General features: G+C 39.3%; 1 protein-coding gene across 1 annotated transcript in view; it reads left to right on the top strand.

The window, feature by feature from the left end:
* Nucleotides 1-21,700, top strand: part of KCNH1 (potassium voltage-gated channel subfamily H member 1) — a 193,470-nt gene that overhangs the window by 57,593 nt on the left and 114,177 nt on the right. Inside the window, exon 7 of the mRNA XM_054393961.1 lies at nucleotides 3,422-3,851. Coding sequence (XP_054249936.1) covers nucleotides 3,422-3,851 — 430 coding nt within the window. The remainder of the gene's footprint in view (nucleotides 1-3,421; nucleotides 3,852-21,700) is intronic.

Raw genomic sequence — 21,700 nt, 5'->3', positions numbered from 1 at the left:
TTCTGCTGGCTCAGTGCTTTGAGTTTGCCCTTTGGCTTGGAGGGGAATTGCTATAGGTTCTTCCATTTTTCTGTATCGTCCATCACTGCCAATGAAAGTAAACCTGCCAACCTATTAAATATTTGTCAACAACTCTATGTGGGTATGGAAATGAGAATCTTTTAGTCATTCAGTTACTTCAAACAAGTTGGTGTGAAATTCATCATTTTCTGCCATATTTGACTAGGTGCTGCATTTTTAAGTTCCTGCTCCATGCAAGTTGTTTCTGTAACAAAATATAGTGGAAATACTATTAGTTTACCTTGGCCATGTAACAGATAGCTTCTGCATATCCCCAGGGTTTCTGTTGTATAGAGTGCTAACAGTTGAAACTGTGCCTGAGTAATCAGGTGGGATATTAACTTATGGTTGTTTTTTCTCTGACTGCCACACAAAAGTTCCTTATGATGATCCTTTAGAGCAGAACATCTGAGGGTGACTCTTTGAGGACCTCTAGTACAATTTCTAGCTCTTTATGAACTGAGGTTCATCTATTTTGTTTTGGCAGAAGGAGCTTTGAGTGTCTCTTAATCTGCTTCTTGGTTATAAGCGTAGTAGCACATGCATCAAAGAGAAATACACACTCTTCTGTGTGACATTGTGGAGCCATCTGTATGATAAAAGCATAAAAATAATCTGCTTTGATAAGAGCATTAAAATGGACAGTAATCTAACTGTACAGTTCTATTTTGGAAAGTTGCAATATAAAAGTTCTGTCAGTTTTGAATCCAGTACTCCTGTATTAAATATTACTTCCTAAATCTAATGGCAAAAACTTTTCAAAAATATTTCTGATTAATTTTTTCTACTGTGTCATCTAAGAAACAGTCTATTTAAAGTTTCCATTGTTTACAACCATTTGAAATTCTGTCACTTAGAAATTTTTAAGAGAGTTCTATGAATAATATTTCCCTGGGCATTTCTTCCTCTTGATATTGATCTGTTTAGAACAGACAAATCCTTTCCTCTGAGGAAATCAAATACAAAACGCTGTTAACAGGAAATAGAAAAATAAATTATTCTGTACAATTTTTTTTTAGCTTTTTCTGAACTTCTAGAGCCTTATTGGTAATGCAATTGAGAGAAATATTGTGACTATTTTTGAATATTAAATGCAGCCTTTCAACGCAACCAAATCAAGTATTTTATTTTCTGTAAATAAGGAAGCTCTTTTTGTACAAAACCCCTAATTCTGTTTACTTCTGTTCAGAATTTGATAGCATCACTTTCTTCCAAATGATGCAGTTCTGTCACTTTTAAAATGTTTTTACAACATTTCTTTTTTTTTTTTTTTTGTGAATTTCACAAGTGGAATTAGGATAAGAGTACCCTAAAAGCAAATTGGTTTGCCTTAAATGTTTTAAATCTAATTTAAAAATTTTTATTTTGTATTCCATTTTACTTATCCAATTTCTTAGACTCCCCTTCTGTGATCCCTGCTCCTCAAATTTTATTTCAAATCATTGCCTTATTATTTTTTTCCAATTAAGAATTAACCAAATTCCAAACTTTTATGTTGTTATTGAATGATTATTTTTGTCTTTGGCAGGACTGCCAGTGACAAGCAGCATGTATTTTTTAAAAATCTCCAGGATGAATTTTAAGAACAAGTTTTGCACCACTGTTTTTGAGTAAAAATAAAGCTGATGTTTAGAATGTTGGGATGGAAAAAAAAATCCTGCTCTTGCCTGACACTACTTGATTAAGAAGTTCAGCTTTGAGGCTGGAGCTAAAAGTAGGCTATTTCTGGAGAGCTCTCAAAATGTAAAGCACTCCTGTTTGGCTGTTGAAGTTTGTAAGAAGAAAGGGAGAAATAGGCACTGGAAAAAGAAGGGAAAGCTGTGTTACAATGTTAAAATGGAGAGACCACATGTGCTTGCCACTCAGGGACTTGCATATCCAGTTTAAAACGTAGTTAGGTTACAGATTTTTGTGTTTTCCCCTTTGCTTTTCCTTTCCATACTGTTCAGAACTCAGAACCTGCTTGTTTCTCTTTTTTTCCTTCTCTTACCCTGGTTGCTAGATCTTCTGCAAATACTGGATTGATAGTGTGTTCCCAGGTAACAAATTATGTCTGTCTCTGAAAATGAGTCAATGTAATCATGACAAATTCAAGAAATAAAGGGGAAACACATTGCCGTAATCCTGGAGAACATGAGTCAATATGCTTTATGTAATTATTTAATAAAATATCTCTTCTAGTGCAGTAAACCAGGTTAAGATAATGGAGCAGTTGTATTTATGCAGGAATAAACAAGCTTCCAGTAAAATCTGGTGACCAGAAGTATGCAATTACACATTTCCAGAAATACTCATTAAACCAGTCTGCTGAAATTTTAATCAGACTTCTGTGTACGATACAGTCCTGATAAGACAGAGTAGGAAAAGAGAGAAAGGATTTTTATGAAAGACTATTCAGATCTTCTTGTGCTCAAAATGGCTTTGATTTTTTTGTTTTTTTAAATTTAACTTCTTTTGCATGGAATTGCAAATTTGCCTAAAAGTTAATGATGCTGGCTTAATTATGTTCTTTGGGTGTCTGATTAGTATCAGGACAGAAATACTACGTTGACAACAAGGTTGTCATAAAAAGAATATGATGTGAGGATTAGACAGTGAAATATTTGAAATAGGTATCACAGTATATCAGAGGTTGGAAGGCACCTCAAGAGATCATTGAGTAGGCTTTGTGTAGTCTGTGAGAAATGCTAGAAGAATAATTATCAATGCATGAATTATAACATGGAAGTAAAATCACAGGAAATGCACTGCTATGCTGAAAAATTACAAACCATCAGGTACTTCCAGTATGTTTTTGCTTTTCTTATTTATCTTCCTGGTATATCTGAGCTAAATACTGCAGACTGTGTTATATATCTGAGACATGAGAGGACTTGCATTGTCTTAGACCTTAAGGAAGTCTGGAGTAGCCACAAGTGGTTCACGAATCCAGATGCTGGAGTGTATTCAATAGGCATCTGGTTATGTTCCTCTCAGCATTAGATTTGTATAGTTTAATGCTCAGTGGCTTCCACATTCATTTTCATTCTGCCTAAAGCAGCATCAGGATATTCAGGGCTTACTTGCACAACTGGACACACAATAAATAGCCTGTTATTTGGATACCTTACAAATGTATTTGTATACCTATTCAAATAATTTAAAAGGGGAGTTCAGAGAGCAACCCGCAAAACGTTAGTGAATAAAGACATGATTGCATATACCCATCCCTGACCTTTTCATGCTTCACAATCTCTCTTTTCAGGTGTTATCTGATGACCTGCTGTTTGTTATGGATCACCTTATGTCTTTGCAAACCACAGTTAGGAATCTTGTTGCTTCAATATTAGATTCTAATGGTCGTTGTGCTTTATCTTTCTAGGGCATCAGTAGCCTCTTCAGTTCACTTAAAGTGGTCAGGCTTCTTCGGCTGGGTCGTGTAGCTCGGAAGTTGGACCACTACATTGAATATGGAGCGGCAGTCTTGGTGCTGCTGGTGTGTGTCTTTGGTCTTGCAGCACACTGGTTGGCCTGCATTTGGTACAGCATAGGAGACTATGAAGTTATCGATGAGGATACAAACACAATCCGGACTGAGAGCTGGCTCTATCAGCTGGGGATGTCAATAGGAACACCGTACCGCTTTAACACATCGGGCTTTGGAAAGTGGGAAGGTGGACCGAGCAAAGATTCAGTCTACATCTCCTCATTGTATTTCACGATGACCAGCCTCACCAGTGTTGGATTTGGAAACATTGCTCCGACTACAGATGGCGAGAAGATCTTTGCTGTTGCTATGATGATGATTGGATGTAAGTATTAGAGATTCTGTCTCTCAAGCACACAGTGCCAAATAGGTGTTTCATGAATGCTGTTCTCATAAGAACATCTGGAATGATGGCAAATACTATTGTGCAGCTTAAAATAGTTTTGGTGGCAATATAGGTATTATACACTTTGTTACTGATTAGTTCTAGCATCACAAGTGGGAGTATTGCTGTGACTAGCAATAATTCAGTCATTTTGGAAGAAAAAAAATCTGTCAATATCCTTTCAATATTCTCTTGTAAGTAAACCATAAAATGTGTTAAGACCGAAGTGTTAAAAAAATTAATGCACCACTGTTGGCACAGACAACTTTTGTGCCTCCACTTGGTATGTCTGAGAGCTATATATATTGGACAAGTAGACTGGTCAGTGGAAGGAGGTTCAGAAGCATCTTGTAAGGGAGAGGGAACAACAGCTTTGTAGAGGCTGCAGATACTGGTGTGGACTAAGTATACAGTCGGAGTCTAAAGCAACTGGGATGATACTGGCCTTGGGAACCTCTGGCTCACATTTCCTTGTCTTAAGGGATTCATAGAGCCAAGCTGTCCAGCTATGGCCATGTTGTCTCTTCAATGTAGGATCCGCACTCAAAAATGCCTTGAGAATTACTTAAGAACCATACAGTGGCCACCATTAAACTGGGTCATGTTTTTCTAGATAAGGATGGAATTGGAGCCAAACTAAGGAAACAAAATTTTACTTTACACTTTGAAGAGCATGCAATTATATGCAGAAAGAGAGAAGCTTCTGTATGGTAATAGAGAGAAAAAATGTCAATCCTTGCTAAGGAGAAAATTAAAACCAAATATATAATGAAACTCAATTAGCAGCACAGTGCCTTTATGACAGATATGTGGAGCTTTGATTCTGATGTGTCATTTTATAGCAACACTGAAGTCATGTACTGAGATTGTGTGGTGCTGTGTGAAGGCTAGAAGTATAAAGACAAGCATTCTTGTTCGCATAGGTATTGGGATGTTTCAACTATAAAAACCGTTAATTTTATTCCTCTGGCTTTTACCACTGCTAAGAGTCCTTTCATCTCAATAAAACACCCACACAGATGAAGGGAAATGTATAAAAAAAGTGGGGTTTCCTCATGAGAAGGTTCATTAGACAATGTAGCAATGCAGTACAAAACAGGCTTCCAAATGTTTTTCCTTAGAAAGGTACCTGTTTAACAGGAAATGTACCCAGTTTTGGCTTCTTGTTCATTGGGTTATGCTTATTATCTTGCTATTCTTGTCTATCTAGTTATTATGCAGTATTATTTAGTAAAATGAATACTGAATGAACATAACCTTCTTAAGTTCAAGAATGTTCATGGGGATATTTTGGAGTTGTACCTGCTTCAAAATCCTCATGTGAAAATGGGGCATCAAAAAATGGAATTTGTGCAAGATGAGGGAAATAATTTTGTTTGGTTTGAACTCCTGGAATGTTACATTTCTAAGTCTATAACTATCTGTGTATCTGAGCACCTTTATACTGTGAACAACCATGTGGAAATCATTAGGACTATAAACAGTATGCATTTGAAGGAATGGCAACTAGTTAGTCCACTTTCTGAGTTTACATCTCTGGATTTTGCAGGGTCTTGATTGCTTTTAACGTTGAAATTTTGAGCTGTGGCCATTTGTCAGGATGGGAGGAACAAAGCTGATTTTTTATGTTTGTTTACATCTATTTTATTATTGATAGACATTTTTCCATCATAAAATATTTTATTATTGATAGACATTTTTCCATCATAAAATTTTATGTTAAAATAACACTATTTTGCCTGTAGAATTAAGCTCTCAAACATTCATTTGAGCTTGGACTAGGCCTATTTTGTAAGAATCTTGTCTGATCTTCTGGGAGCCTGAAAGGTACACAGTAGATGTATCAGGGATTAGATATGGGAAGTGTGATTAAGTTTTCTGGCTAAAGCTTTTGTACGTCACTCAGAAGCATTCACATTTGTCCCTGGACAAATAATATATTTGTTATGAGCTGAACCTCTCGCTGGCAACACAATTGGTCACTGCCCAGCCTGTATTGGTGCCTGGGATTGCCCTGACCCAGATGCAGGACCTTGCACATGGTCTTGTTGAACTTCATGAGATTGTCTTGGGCTCAGCTATCCAGCGTGTGAAGGTCCCTCTGGATGGCATCCCTTCCCTCCAGCGTGTCTGCTGCACCACACAGCTTGGTGTCATCAGCAAACTTGCTGAGGGTGCACTCAATGCCCCTGTCCATGTCACTGACGAACATGTTAAACAAGACTGGTCCCAGTTCTGATTCCCTCAGAGGCTCCACTTGTTGCTGGCCTCTACCTGGACATGGACCCATAGACAGCCACTCTTAGAACTGTTTGTTTCAAACTTGCTGTTTGAAGACACCTTTGAGATCATCAAGTCTAACTGCTCTGCTAGAGCTCACAACCCTACCACTGCTGATAAGCTACTACTACTAAACTACATCCACACCTCTTTTAAATACTTGTGGGATGGTGAGTCCACCACCTCTCTGGGCAACCTGTTCCAATGGCTGATAACACTTTCTGTGAAGAAATTTTTCCTGATATCCAACCTGAACCTCCCTTGGCACAGCTTGATTGCATTTCCTCTTGTCCTTTCACTTGTTGCATGTGAGAAGAGACTGACTTCCACCTCACTCTAGCCTCCTTTGAGGTAGTTGTAGAGGGCGATGAGGTCTCCCCTTAGCTTCCTCTTCTGAAGACTAATTATAGTTCTGAAGACTCTTAAAACAGTTCAGTGAAATAAGTAATTCTACAACCTTTTCTGAATGAAACAGAAATGACACTATCACTTTTTTCTTTGAAGGTTTTACCATTTTTTTAGTTGAGTAAGGCAATATGTTAATGAGATTGGTTTTGAGATTTAAAATTGTCACTTTGGGGACAAATGTGCAATTTGTATAATTTTCTTTTGCTTGGGCCAGTTAACCTTCTGTGAAGTAATAATAAAACATGCATTAGCCTAATGGGGATAGATTTTAGATTTGTTTTACCCTCTGCTCTTTTTGAATAGCGGTAACCACTCTGTCAAAAAAAGTAGTGGTTTGTTAAACAGTACTATGGCCAGCTAAGCTTACAATCACAATTTTATTAGCAAACTCACCTTTGAAATTTTGATCTTCTCTTTATTTGTAAAAGAAAGTGAACTTTCTTTAAATGGAGATGGTAGTCAACATACGGGAAAATGCCTGTGACCCCAACCTTCTACATGGGCTGTACCTGTAGCTGCCCTACAAAAAGCAGGTGCTATTGCAGGGCCCACTAAGCACTTGCCTCCTACTGGTAACTGACTGAGAAACTACAACAGTCTGGTTCTGCTGTTTCCTGTATCCAGATGAGTCATAGCACTGCCTTCCCACCCTCCCTTCTGAATTCTGGTGTCAGTGGTCTTCAGTTTACTCCGTGAGGTATGCTACTGTGGTTTGGCAGGGGCACTCAAGAGCTGCTTCCCAGGAGTACAGATGTTGACATGAAGTGGAGGGAAAGGAAGAATTTACTTCTAAAAGTGTGAAGTCTTCCTACGCAGTGAATTTAGGAGTAAATAAATTATATACATACACAGCATATGTGTATCCCTATACACAGTGAGAGTACACGTGTGTTACAATGTTTAAAAGAATGAAAAGAGAGCATATAGGTTTTTGTCTTGATGGTTGATATTCTAAGATGATTTTTAATAAAATGGATTTTATTGTGCAAAGTTCTCTGGGGAATTCTGGACCTGATGTGTGCTACCCTGAGGAGTATTGCCAGGTGGTGCAGTTTTGCAAGGCTTTTCTTGGTCCATGTTTCTAGCAAACTTAGGTTTTGGGTTTGGTTTGCCTTACTTGATTTACTGGATGAGTATCTTGAATAGTTTCTGGGGAGGAAAGTTGTGAATAGCTGCAATACTTTTTTTCTTTGATCTTGGAGTGTTGTCTCTGGAGCCTCTCTATTTCAGGAGAGAAGTTTGTGTGTAAACAAGCACTTAGGGAGTAATAACCCCATGTGTCAGTCAGGTTGGGAGCTGGCTGGAAAGCCGCTCTGTGGAAAAAAACCTTGAGTGCTGGTGGACAACAGAATGACCATGAGCCAGTAATGTGCCCTCGCAACCAAGAAGGTCAATAGCATCCTGGGGTGCATCAAGTATGTGGACAGCAAGTCGAGGGGGAGGTTTTCCTCCCCCTCTACTCTGCCCTGGTGAGGTCTCATGTGGAGTCTTGGGCCTCTCCAGTTTGAGGAGGAGGGGGAACTGCTTGAGAGGGCACAGCAATGGGCTACAAAGATGATTAGGGGACTTACCAAGAAAGACTGAGGGACTTGGGGCATTTTAGCCTGGAGAAGAGAAGACTGAGGGGGGAATCTTCTCAATGCTTATGGATACTTAAAGAGTAGGTGGCAGGAGGATGGGGCCAGTCTTTCTTCAGTGGTGCCCAGCAACAGGACAAGAGGTAACAGGCACAAACCTGAACATAGGAAGTTCCATCTAAGCATGAAGAGGAACTTTCTAACTTTGAGGGTGGCAGAGCATTGGAACAGGCTGCTGAGAGATGTGGGGCAGTCTCCGTCTCTGGAGTCATTCAAACACCCCCTGTATGCCGTCCTGTGCAACCTGCTGTAGGTGAACCTGCTTTAGCAGAGGGGTTGGACCAGATGATCTCCAGAGGTCCCTTCCAAGCCCAATCATTCTATGATTCATTCTATAAGTGATTCTAAGACGTGTATGGCTGTCTTCTTCATTTGCAAACTGGCTTGTGGTACAGTTAGCACAGAACTATGGTAGCATCCAAAGGGGACATTTGTGTCAGAATACTACAGCTATTTGAAAGAATAAGCAGTTCATAACTGTTGTTCTTCCATGTGTGTTAAGTATGCTTATGCATAGAGAGAAGACATTAATACTCTGTAATTATGTTCCATCTTCTGTAAGACAGAATTTGGCTTTCTCTGGTGCTCAGCCACCAATACATCATCTTCTGCTCACTCCTTACTCCCTTGGTAAAGCTGATCCTGTGGTAGAAATGCATTTGTGTTATATTAACTCTTTATAGACCTGTTGATCACCAGTAGTAGTGCTTTGCTACAAAGCCAGGCAACTGTTTAGAAAAGTAGGTAAGATCACTTCCATTCTTTTTTTATTCAATCTTTCATTATGGTAAATAATAAATCTAGGTAATCTTTACTTAAAAATTTGGGGATATGTTAGTGAAGCTGTCCTGAACCAGTGGGAATTTTGGCTGAGTTGAGTGCAAGTGTTTGCCTCGTAAAAAGTTTAAGGTAAGTGAGACTGTAGAAGGAAGAAAGGGTATGTCATGTTAGCAGTGCATAGACTCTTGGAAAGAATGATTGAGGTCAATAAGCTGTGTGTGGACACGGAGCCTGTGGGGCTAGCTGGGTAATGCTTTTATGTTTGGGGCAAACTATGAGAAAGCACAGCTTGATCTCAGTGGCCCTGTCTCTGTTTCAAGATCATCTTCTGCAGGGAAGTGCTATTGTCCTCTCAAAGGAAATGACTGCATGCACTGTCCTACTGACCTCATTGTGGCTGCGGTTTTTGGGGAGAAAATGTTTTGCTGTTGGCTATTTTTAAATGGCTAGGTGCAACTCCTAATTAGATTTGTGAGGGACTGGAGCATACTCATTGTGTAGCCCTGAAGATGTATGGCCCATTAGTCAGCTCCACTGAAGGGCAGGTAAGTGAAAAATGCTCCTGATTCTTGACCTCAAATACTCATATGTTTGGGAAGAACAAATAATTTCAAAACAAAGATGAAGTATCGAGTGGCTTCTCTTAAGGATTTATCTTCTGTGGAGACTTGGTGCCTCTGATATGCAATTCCTGTTACTATGCAGTTCTTTTCCTCAACATAGGGCAAATCATAGCTTTGTAAAACAAACTTTCTTCTCATCTGTCAGTGAACTGACCTGCATATGTTTGCCTCACTTTATTGAATGTTTCTGTGCATATAAACATACACATATATGTATAAGTGTTAATACTGTAAGTAAAAGCAATTAACTCCTGAGGTTCATTTTAAATTAATCAAAATATATTTGCTTCTCCCTTTTCACAGATGGCCACTAAATTCCTAATTAATAGGGAATATGTCTGCAGCAGATCTTTCGGAGAGGCTGATGTTGCATAACATCATGTTTAAAACCACTGTCTGGGTCTGTGGAAAGACATGTACTTTTCAATTTTTAATACTTTGAGTTCAAAAAGCTATTTCAATTTTTAGTTTATTCCCTGTGGAGACATATGCCCTGAAATAACAGTTCTCTTATATTTTGTTCAGTGAAGCTGTCAGGTTGGGTTGTGTGTTTATTTTTCCTAAGCAATAGCAGAAACCTGAGGACCTCTGTTTGCAGTTTACATATCCAGGCTCTGTGTCAGCAATCTCCTTGCTATGCAAGTGGAGTAGGGATGACAAGTTCTAAAAATGCTTTGCATTTTCCACTTTTAATGTGCCATTATACTGATGGATGCTTGCCTATAGGGGTTTTGAACAACTGAGCAAAATCTATCATTTCTGAAGCCTTTTGTTAGTGTTTTTGGTTGAACTGAAATATCTCAAGCTTTTGGTGCCTGTTCATGTGAAATTCTCCTTCCTGGAACTACATGGCTTGACTCCTTCAGAGTCTGAAGTTCACTGAGGAAAAGGAACATGTTTAAATGCTAAGTGAAATCATTAATTTCCCTGTGAACACTATAATTAGACCAGATAGTGAGAGGGATCATGGAAAAAGCAAAAGTAGGAGTTAAAAGGTCAGACTTGAGGACACACGTGCTTACATACTGTGATAGATTTTTAGCCACTGAGTTCATTAATCAAAACAAACCAGAGACCAAACCCACTCATCGTCATTGACCTTGTACAACACAAGCATCCTACAGTCCTACAGCACTTCAGCTGATGTCTCTGATTAAGGTCAACGTGGATTCCAGGAGTGTGGAGTAGTTGTCTCAGCTTTGTTCATCATTGTCTATGAATAGCTTTTTTTTATTTACTAGACATAAAAATAGGTGTGAGGATAGCATTGAGTAAGTTTGAAAACATAATTAGGTAATTTTATTTACAGCACTCCTGATGAAAAGAACAGAAATCTAGTAGTAATGTGAACACCCCTCTGAACTATGAGAAGATCTTGGTGGCTGATACCATGACACATGGGTCAGTGTTGCTCCTTCACAGCCTCACAGAGGATTATTATTTTTGGTGACTCCCAGCAGTGTAGGAAGTGTTTGTGAACAAAGATAGCCAGGAACTGGTGACAGACTGTTATTATCAAAATACCTGAACAAGCTACAGACACATCATGCTTGATGATGTTCCTGAGGCATGGTATTACCTCTCATAATGAAGTTCATCAGTTGTTAGAGCAAACAAATGTGGGTTTGCCATGTGTGTACTTACCAAGCATGTATCTAATAGTAAAACAAACGTATACCCCTACTACTGCTTTTGGGGGGTGATGAGCAGGGATATGTTGAATCTGTTTTGCTGGAAGTTGTGGCCTGAAACTGGAAGCCAGCCATGTCCCAAGCTTGGATGCTGTCTCCATTAGAATGAACCATTAGAAATGTTGTGCATATGTTTATGAGCTAAACCAAGTTTCGGCAAAGAGGTGGGGCCAGCAGAAAATTCAGAGTTTCTTTTAAGATTAGAAGGAGGATTTGGATGTTAAGGCAGAATTTGGTCTGATTATATGTATATCTTCTTTTCTTGTTAATAGTAAAGAATAAGAGTATAAAAACAAACTGAACAAAAAAATTCCTAAAAAAACCCCCAAAACCCCACCTACCAAAACCCCAAAGTCAATGTGATAAAAAGAAAGACCAAAAAAAAAAAAAAAAGGACAACATTGGTTTAGACTTTTTGGCTATATAAAAAATCCTTCAGACAATTGAATCCTAAGGGATACAGTTTTTAGTGAAGTGCATCAATATCTCTCATCAGTAAAATGTGGGACTCTGCCAGGTCATGGTGACATTTTCAGACCCACTGATGAGCCAGTGTCTGGCCCATATACAGAGTGACATGGTTGATATTCAGTACAGACAGACCATGCTGGAGAGCTGCATCAGTGCTGACAGACTTCACAACACGGTTGGCTCCGAACCTTGAAACACAGCTCTTAAAAGTTGCCTCCTCTTTGGGTAAGGGTGTCCAAGGCCTGACAGATTTTTTTAAGGCTTGTTTCTTCTACAACATAAAAAGCTGTTGTCAAAGCCAGAAAAAGGGCAGGCTTTAGGCTATGTAAATAGTGAACTCCTCCAAAAATCATAGTCTCCGGACTAAGGTGGACTGTAAGGCTTTTCAGGGTCACAACACTAGTGCTAATGCTGTAATAAATTTTTCTGAGCTAATGACCATGGCTGTATGAGGAGTGGCCCGTTCATACAGGGTTAATCATCTCCTCACCATGACATGCTTCAAAGCCGCGTTTATAGAAAAAAAGAAAAAATGGGGTTTGTGATTATATTAGTATGGTAGTACTTTGTTTCATGGTCTGGTTTGGGGAAACTAACTCTGTGTGAGATGTTAGAAATTTCTTACTATGCAAAAGTGAGTAAGCAATATTATTTTTACTTAATTGTTGTTTTTACTTAATGTTATTTAAGGTGTGTCTGACGTAGATTAAATTATACAGGGGTAATGTACTGTTGGTTGGGGGGAGAGGAAGAAGATAAATATTCCAAGCGTATTTATGTGGTATAGCTCTGATGTGGCATCTTGGCTGAAAAACTTAAAAGATTTTGAGCTGTACTTCAATGTAATGGATCCAGGGAATGGCCCCATCTCAGAACTTAATTGCTAGAATAGTCCCAGAAGTTTTGTTCCAAATCACTGCCAGTGATTTGCCATGCAAATCCAATCAGAACAATTTTTTAAGTGATTTTTTTTTTTGTGGTAGCTTTTAATTCTCAAACTTCTTACAATCTCTTGATTCCTGCAGAGCTTAACCTTGCTCTCCAAGACGCTGGATAACTTGAAAGGACTGTAAATGCAAATGCAGAAAAAGTGGCTCTGTTTGACAGAAGAGAAGATGAAAGCTATGAAGTGTTATGGTTTGGTTTTATTCAGCATGTAAGGGAGAGCTCACATTATAGTATTTTGTGTGTTTTGTTCCCTGTGAGAAATACTGTAAAAGACAATGTGTTTTCATATGCAGGACAGCAAACCTGGGAATTCCAGTTTTAATTTTATTCTTAAAAGACTGGGGCATACAAGTGTAGTTTGGAAGAACATAGTTCATCTTGTTGGAATTTTATCCTGGATTCCCATCTGCGAAATTGCCTAAATACCTGTAGCACACAGAAAACATGACAGATCTTTCTATTTGCAGTCTTGGAAGGCCTTTTCTTAAGCAGCAACTGTGTTGTTGGAGAGTAGAAATCCTGGACAATAAATTGGTTTTATATGAGAATAATCTGTGTTTCAAAATCTGTTTCTGTCTAAGAAAAATTCAGTTAGATAGGAATGAGAAAAAATAGCAAAATAGGACATCCACTCATATGCCACTTACCATCCAGCATGTGGTATATGGCAGATGATCTAAAACATCTCCTAAGCACTTTTCACTTCTGCATGAGTTTCACAAATGATGTAGTTATTTTAATATATAGTTGCTACTGGACTCAAAGATGCCTGCTGTAGATTACAAAATGTTGGAGTAGAAACAGCTTGTGTAGATGTAATGTATAAGTGGCTATGGATCCTGATACGTCCCAAGCTCCTCTGATGAGCCATTTCATGACATCTTGAGAATTAATAAGGATTAGTTTCACTTGCCAGATTAGTCAGTTTTAATGTATTTAACTGCTTTTATATTTTAAAGAAATTTGTCAGTTTATGAAAATTATTAAGTAGTGTTTTAGAGGATGTAGATGCTACCGTGGGTCTTACGTAGTTTATTTCTTGGAGATGAGAGCTCTGAAATAGTCTAGATTTGAATTTGAGTTACTACCTGAAGATATATCCTATTATAAGCATCATCTTGATGGAAGAAATTTTCATCTCCTGAGAAAATACGGAATATATGTGAAAATGTCATTATCTTCTATCCACCGTACAGCAATTCTTGATGCAACTGGTGTGAAAACTGTGGAAGGAGACAAATAAATTATTACTAGGTCTGCTTGCCTGGAAGAAAAGTAGAAATTTATTCTACTTTAAGTTTTTGATAGCCAGTAGGATTGAAAGTCCTAAATGCCTTGTGGTAAAATATTAAATAGTTGATGTATTAAGGTTTGACTGTTCTTACTCACCTCAACATGAATTGGGAATAGTTTTTGGTTTTGTTTTTTTTTTTTTTTTCCTCCTTTGAAATCAAACCAGTAACTGTACCAGGAGTTGTGGAAGTAAACTCTTCTGGTCAGATAACAGGCAAACCTTGCTTTCCCTGTCACCGTCTCAAAAGTGAAAAATGATAAGTGCAGGGGACTGGGATGATGCAGGGTCATGGTTCAGTAGTTCTTCAGTGGTAATGGAAAGATCCTGAGGGATTTTCACTACAAAATAAGAGGTATCTGGAGATTGGTAATATCTTCCAAGTGTCCAGAGGCCAAATAGAAGGAGACAAAATTAGACTTAAAGAATTAATTTCTCCCTGAAATTGAACTTGAAAGAGGTATTTTTTTTTTTTGTGAGTTATTTTCCGGTAAAATTAAGCGTGGAAAATGATGCCAGGATTTTTGGATCATCCTGGTCCATAAAGAACTTAAAACAGTTTTAGAGGCTTTAAGAAGTTCATTAAGGGAATTCTGAAAACCGTAAACTTACTTATTACAGTCATATCACTTATTGAGAGTTTGTACTTCTTTTAGTTCTGTAAAATACGAAGTAGCACACTGGCTTCAGTTTTGAATCAACCTGCTCTTAATATTCCTTTTTCAAAATCTTTCACCCCTTTCATTTTCAGAGGGCAAATGAGTGGCACTGTACCTCGTAATGGTCCTATTGTGCCTACTATGGCACTTTGCGTATGTGATCCTGGACAAAGTGCATCCTTTTGCATCAAACATACAGTTTTGACGACGCAGGGGTGGGCAAGGTCTTGGGAGGGGACACAGCCAGGCCAGCTGACCCAAACTGGCCAAAGGGGTATTCCACACCATATGATGTCAGCTCAGATATAAGAACTAAGTGAAAAAAGGAAGTAGGGGAATGTTCCTCTGTGGCATCTGTCCTTCAGAGCAGCCATTATGCGTAGAGCCCTCCTGCCTGAGACCAACCACCCTCCGCTGATGGGAAGTAGAGAATAACATCTCTCTTTGCTTTTGCTCCTGTGCATGGCCTTTCATTTGTGCTTATTATTATTAAATTGCTTCTACCATATTATTTTTGTTATATTTTCCTCTCTCCCCTGTCCGTTCAAGAAGGGGAGTGATAGAGTGGCTTTGGTGGGCATTTGGGTCTCAGCCAGGGCCAAACCACCACATCTGCTAAAATGCCAATATGTGTTATTATGGATACCCACTACAATGGCACCTGTATGGGTCTATCCACTGGTCATGGCCGTAAGTTCTCAACTAGTTCTTGAACCATCCCCAGGCAGAGCTCCCTGTATCCAGCAGCACTCTCAAATAAAGGGCAAGTCCTGTTCCTCACTATCCCAGCCTGCCCTTCCTGAAGAGCCTGTCCATTGCAGGGCTTTAGTTATGTGAACCATCCCACCATGTCTCTGTGATCCCAATGAGGTCATCTCACTATAACTCTACATAGTTCTTGTAGCTCTTCTTCTTTGTTTCCCATGATGCCTGTGTTGGTGTAGGGGTTTCTGAGAGGCATCAGTGCATGCTGACTCCCCAGAGCAGGCTGGGAGTGGCACTGCAATATGCTGTCTGATTATCAGGGCTGCTTTCTGGAAAAACAGGAGAAGCGGAGAGGCAGGTGGGTCAGGATTTTTTTTTTCCTCACTGGTGTAAGAGAAGACAGTACACTCCTTGCAAAAGCTGCCACAGGCAAATCAATGAAAGCTTCTCCACATGTTATTTCAGACTATGGCAACAGCAGTACCTATGAGGCAGAGCCAAGCATCTTCTGGGATATGACTTGAAGCTGCCAAGGGGGTGGATGCTTCTGTTTTCCAGTGATGGCATCAGAAGATTGTCCTTTCAGGGCAGTACAGCTGACCATCTGCTTTTTGGGCTCCTGCTGGTCTGTTAGTAAATGTCCTGACAGGTGTGAGATGGAAGCATGTAGCTACTGAGTTTCTCTTGCTGCTTTTTCTTTCATACTAGGGCATGTGTGGGTGGACAAAAGAGGGAATGGGTGTTGAGAGAGAAATAGAACCTGCCATTGAACCTAAGTTTTCTTTATTTTCAAACTCTTACACTTATTTTTTGACTGCTTCCCAAAATAAACAAAATCTTCCATGGTCCATGTTTAAGATGCTAGTTTCCTTGCACTAGTTACAGACTTGTAGGCCAACAGATAAGCAATTTTTCTACTCTTTGGTGATTGTGGCTGAAGGAGCATAGCTTGAAGCAAAGTCTTGGAAAGGGAATTTGAGATACTTTATATGAAGGCCGTGAGGTAAATATGGCCAGTGAACTGTACTGATTTTATCAGGTCTGATTATTGTGCTGTACAAAGTGTATGAGATTCTGGTTGTGATTATGCCAATATAAAAGGTATCTCCCTTCATGTGGGTGTGGTTCAGATCCAGAATGGAGTTCTCTTTTATTCATACACAGAATTCAGTAATACAGAAGACTGGAGAGAAAACTGCTGTTTTATGGGACCATTGTGTTATATCATCGGGCAACCAGGCAGAAGAAAATGTTCTGAGTCATTACCAGTTTGGGGTGAAAGGGAAAATATGCTGAAGCAGGTAACTATAGTAGAAAGATATGAATGGTTCAGTACATGGAGTACTGGTACAATTGCAAGGGTCCATGGTGCAGTGAAATAGGCAGTTCAGTACTTCATTGGCTAGTGAAATACTGGGGCAAATAAGACATTCAGAAAAGCAAGGGAGATAAGAGAGTGTGGTAATTTAGGCCTGAAGGCAGCCACACTTCTCAAGCTGTTCACTTTCAGTTGTGAAAGACTGCTATGAAGCTTGCATTTTCTTGATGCACTGGGAGAGTAGCTGTGGTAGAAGAAGCTAACTTTCTAGCCTTGCACACTCTACACAAAAACACACGTAAATCAGGTTTGATGACATAAATACTATCCTTATAGTAGTAGTTATGTGTTTTTCCTTTCTACAGCTGTTCTGTAAGCCACATCATGGCTGTGTCCTCTCTTCAGCAGAGATTTAAATACAACATAGAAGAGGAGGGCAGTAGGGAAGGAATTTGGGAAAGCATTTGGCAGCTGCACGTGAATGAGAAATTGTTTCCTGTAAGCTTTTGATGTTGGGTGTTGCCAGATATCCCATACAATATGCAAATATGGCATACTGACCTTGTAGGACTTAAGGCCAGACTCTCTAGGCCCAGTCTTTAATGTAACACTGGAGATGGCCAAAGAGTTTTATTAACTTGGGGTAAAATGGGCAGTGAAAGTAGCAGCTTCCCAGAAGGCAGCAGTATGGATGGAGAAAAAAACCCAAGCTGCTATGTTTGTGTGTGTATGTGGGCTGCTAGCATTGCTGTCCTCCTGTAACTGCTGTCTCTGATCCTACGCTGCTGGAGAGTACTGCTTTATACTTTTAAGAAGAAAGTATTGGGGTTTGTACCGTTTTATACGCTGTGATGCATAACTGGATGATGCACAGTAATGTTTGCCTGAGGCTGCAGAGTCAATGATAGCATTAATTTTTCTGGTCCTGTCAGGAAGGAGCTGCAAGTTGCAGATATGCAGTCTCTCTAGTGAGAGAGGTGACTGCACCTTTCCAGTATCAGCTGATAAGCTCAGTGCTGATATCTATGCAACAACAAAACTGTATTGTGCTTCTGTATTCCTTGTGTGATCTCTTTGTGTTCCTGTATTGTATCATTGTGTGGTGAATACATTGGAGTATGCTGTAATTCAGACTGTGGACTTGAAAAATTACAATCAAACAAGTAAACAGAGCAAAACAACTATGATCATCAATTCAAAACAGCTTGATTGGACCAGTGTCTTTACATTAGAAAGGGAAAGAAAACTCAACCACAAAACAAAGACCTTTTTTACTGATGGCTCTGTGCTTTTCACAAGCTGATGATGTGTTTTATATTATTGCTTGTGTTCTGAGTCCTTCCTACCATTTCTGATTTTACTGCTATTATCTGTCTGCTGCCATCATGATAGTATTAGAATAAAAATGTGGCAATATGTATAATTAGGGCTGTCTACACATTTTCTTTCTATTTTCCATCTGACTCATGTTCCTAAATTTGTAAACGTTTCCATTTCCGAGTTGAAATAATTAAGGTCAGCCATTTCTGAGAGAGCAAGGGTATTGCTTGTCCATTTAACAGAGAAAGATGTTGATCTTCAAAGCAGATATGTAAGAACAGCAGGGCTGAAAATTGAAATTTGGCTGCAAGAAAATGCTCTTAAAGGAGAATTCTTAGGGAAAAAAAGAACCTTCTTTCAAGAAAGATACCAACAATGCAAGGATCTTTCGTAGTGACCTATTGGAAAATGCTGGCCTTAAAAGACACACAAGATGATGCAATACCGAGCTAGCAATATATAGCTTAACGTCAATGGAAGTGCTGAATAGACATAAAAATTATATGTATTCCTTCTCCAGATAAACCACAAGAGGATGAATCATAGAAGTGACAGGGAGATACCTGACTTTAGTGTGACTCACTAAAGATGGACATACTTGGCTCCTGAAAGCCACTGCTCTGAGGATGAGCTAAATCATATAGACACCCTTTAGCTGCCAATACCTGCAGCCTGGCCTGGCAGGCTGACCACATCTCTATGCTATGAGTTAGCACTCACTGGGAGAAACAGTATGCTTTGGCCACTCAGGGCAACCACCGCAGCATCTGGCAGAGGACAGATGCTGATGCAGCTTAGGCATGTGCAAAACTTGGCATCTGGGCAAACATGGTAAGTGAGGAGCAGATTGAATTTTTAAATACTGGACATGGTTAGCTAAACTGGTTTTTGGTAGCCACAGATTTGTAAGCTTGCCATAAAGAGCACATAGTTTTCTGCACAGTTCTATGCAAAGTTGTGTTGCTATGCACAGGTGTCTGTTAACATGTTGCCTTGTCAGCCAAGCATAACTTCTTGGCATGTAGTGTATTGTCTAAAGTTGGAACTTTTTGCATTATTTTGATTTCTGAGATGCTTAAATGCATCTTCCTTGTGTATTTTTTTGGGGAGTAAATTCCCTTCTGCTGTGTTCCTCTCTAGCCCACTGTACCAGAGCGTAATACCAGAGAGTGTTGCATGTGTTACATTTTGGGCACTGATTTTTACAATTTGTGAGTTAATTGGTGATGTCTGTGTGCTGCAATTAACTTAATTATGGGCTTGATTGCATTAATTAAACTTTTGTCTCAGACAGCAGCTGTTTAATGATTTGCCTCAATTGGGGTCATTCTGAAACTTTGCTGGTTTGGGTTGGCAAAGTTGGGTAGTGAGTGCACTGTGCAGACTCGTTTCCCCTTAATTTTAAACTTTCTCTCCTGCCCTATTGTAAAACTTTAAATGTCATTGATCAACTTCTATACTGCTCTTCTCTGGAAGCTCTTGAAAGTGTGACTTTTCTCCAAGGTGGTTGGAGAGAACCTTTTACACCAGTTTACAATGATTTGCCTTTCAGTGAATATGTGTACTTCATGTTATGCTTATGGATGCTGTGCTGGATGCACAGCCCCTGGGAGAAAAATAAAGTCTGCTTTTGCTGCAGTAGCATTAATAATTTTGCACACACCCCTCCCTCTCTCTGTGCCCCACCACCTCTTCCCCCCTTCCCCGGTGCAGTTAGCTGTTTTGCATCACAATTTGTTTTGCTGACTTGTCAAAGGGCAGAATTTGGGAGCTAAGCCATAATGAACTGCAGAATTAGCTCTGGCAGTGGCATAGCATGTGAGGAAAGGGAAGGTACTGTTTCTGAGCTTTATGAGGTGGTTCCCTCTTTGGTAACCATATTGAATTGAGCAGTGAATTTTGGTCTTTCTGCTGTTTAGAAAGTCTGCAGAGATCTGCTGCAAGCCACTAAGCATGCATCTTTTCGGTGGAAAACACTTTTAAAATCTACTTCAAGGTAGAAATTAAGTGTAGCATCTTTGACTTCTTGGAAGTAGATCACGGTGGAGGCTCACTGGTTAAATCTTGCGCTCTTCAATTCTAGCTGCTTCTCCATTGTCTTCTGCATGGTCATTGCAGAAGACATTGCAGTGTCAGTGTAGTGGTTCAGTGCTATGTTAGCTGGGAGCTGCCTGGTTAATGCTCTTCTTGAAGTATCTATGGGAGAGAAGTACTTGGTCAGTGAAGAAACTCCTTTCCTTCTCTGCTCATCATGTTGCCTAGTTGTTCGTCTTTGTGAAAGCTCCAGGACTGGTTTGTCCACAGCCTGTTAGCAATAGTAACAATCTGTATGCCTATAAAAATTTTCATGCTGATTTTATGGCATATTTTCATCCAGTCTGTGCAGAACAGTTTAAGTGACTGTAAATGCAGTGAAAGGGAAAACTTGTCAGTTTCATGCAAATATATATGATGTGGTGACATAGATTTTCCTGCTGCTACACTACTAGCTTAGCTTTTAGTGCTGAGGGAATGAGCAGAAAGAACTTATGCAGAAGCCTTGTTGTCTTTACTGGACATTGGTGACACACACAAAAGGAGGAATTTAGCTTTATGTGTGTGTGTGTGCAAAACAGGTATTTCTAATTGCTGAATACTTCCGTTTGCCCCTATTTTGGGATTCAGGTCTTTAGGGGTAGTTAGAGGCCCCATTTAATTTGTCTTGTTTCAGCTGAAGGTGCTCCGCAGCTTGAAGTATCAAGCCTCAGGTTAAAAACATTGCTTTTCAGAACTCAGAAGTATTTGAAATTGATGGCTCTTTTACAGTGAATACCTTTCCAGAAGACTGAACAGCAGCAAGCCTACAGAAGCCAATTCCTTTATACATTGCCTTATCCCTTGTGATTGCAGTGACAATTAAATAACTTCAGAGTAGAAAAAAAGTTTGAATGGCATTTGCCTTGAGCATTCTTGTGCAGTGCTTTTTTAATGAGCTCCCACACTTCCAGCTTTCTCTGTGCTTTCACTCAGTGAAGCGTGGAGGTTTTTTTGGTGGGGGTGTTTTGTTTGCTTGTTTGTTTGTTTTTTGTTTGGTTGGGGTTTTTTTTAAAGACTTTTATTAGAAGTTGTTCTTTTTGTCTGGAGTATGAAACCATGGATTAAGACAAGTCATGATTTTATATTAATTGCAGCTTAATTCTGTTCTAATTATAGCCAAAAATATAATGTCTATCAGACAGTACTAGGGTAGTATAATAAAGGAAGGAAAACACCTTTGATAACAACTGCTTAAGGATTCCAAAATATTTTTATGAACAGTTAATGAAGCGTTTATACATTTTCATGAACCTGTTGTTACAGCACATTCTCACCATTATATTGCTGTTGGAAACACTGAAGGACGTTATGTCTTTTCTAAGGCTGAGAAAAATGAGATTGTTTCCAAGTACCAGCAGAGGGAGTCAGGACTGGGCATTAACTCCTGGATATATTCAGATCAGAGTGGTCATCATCTGGAAAGGGAAACATATTCTTAATGTGTGAGGTGAAGGATAAAAATACTTCCCCTAAGAATCTTCTGCCTTCTGTGTGATCCATGTGTTTTTTTCCTCCTGCAGCTGGATTAGCATCATGAAAGCACAGTCCTGAGTATTCTGGTTTGGGAATCATGATGAGAATT

The sequence above is a fragment of the Indicator indicator genome, chromosome 2, assembly GCF_027791375.1.
Source record: "Indicator indicator isolate 239-I01 chromosome 2, UM_Iind_1.1, whole genome shotgun sequence".
In the NCBI taxonomy this organism is placed as follows: domain Eukaryota; kingdom Metazoa; phylum Chordata; class Aves; order Piciformes; family Indicatoridae; genus Indicator; species Indicator indicator.
Note: the sequence above shows the minus strand (reverse complement) of the source record. Positions and strands in the feature narration are given on the sequence as shown.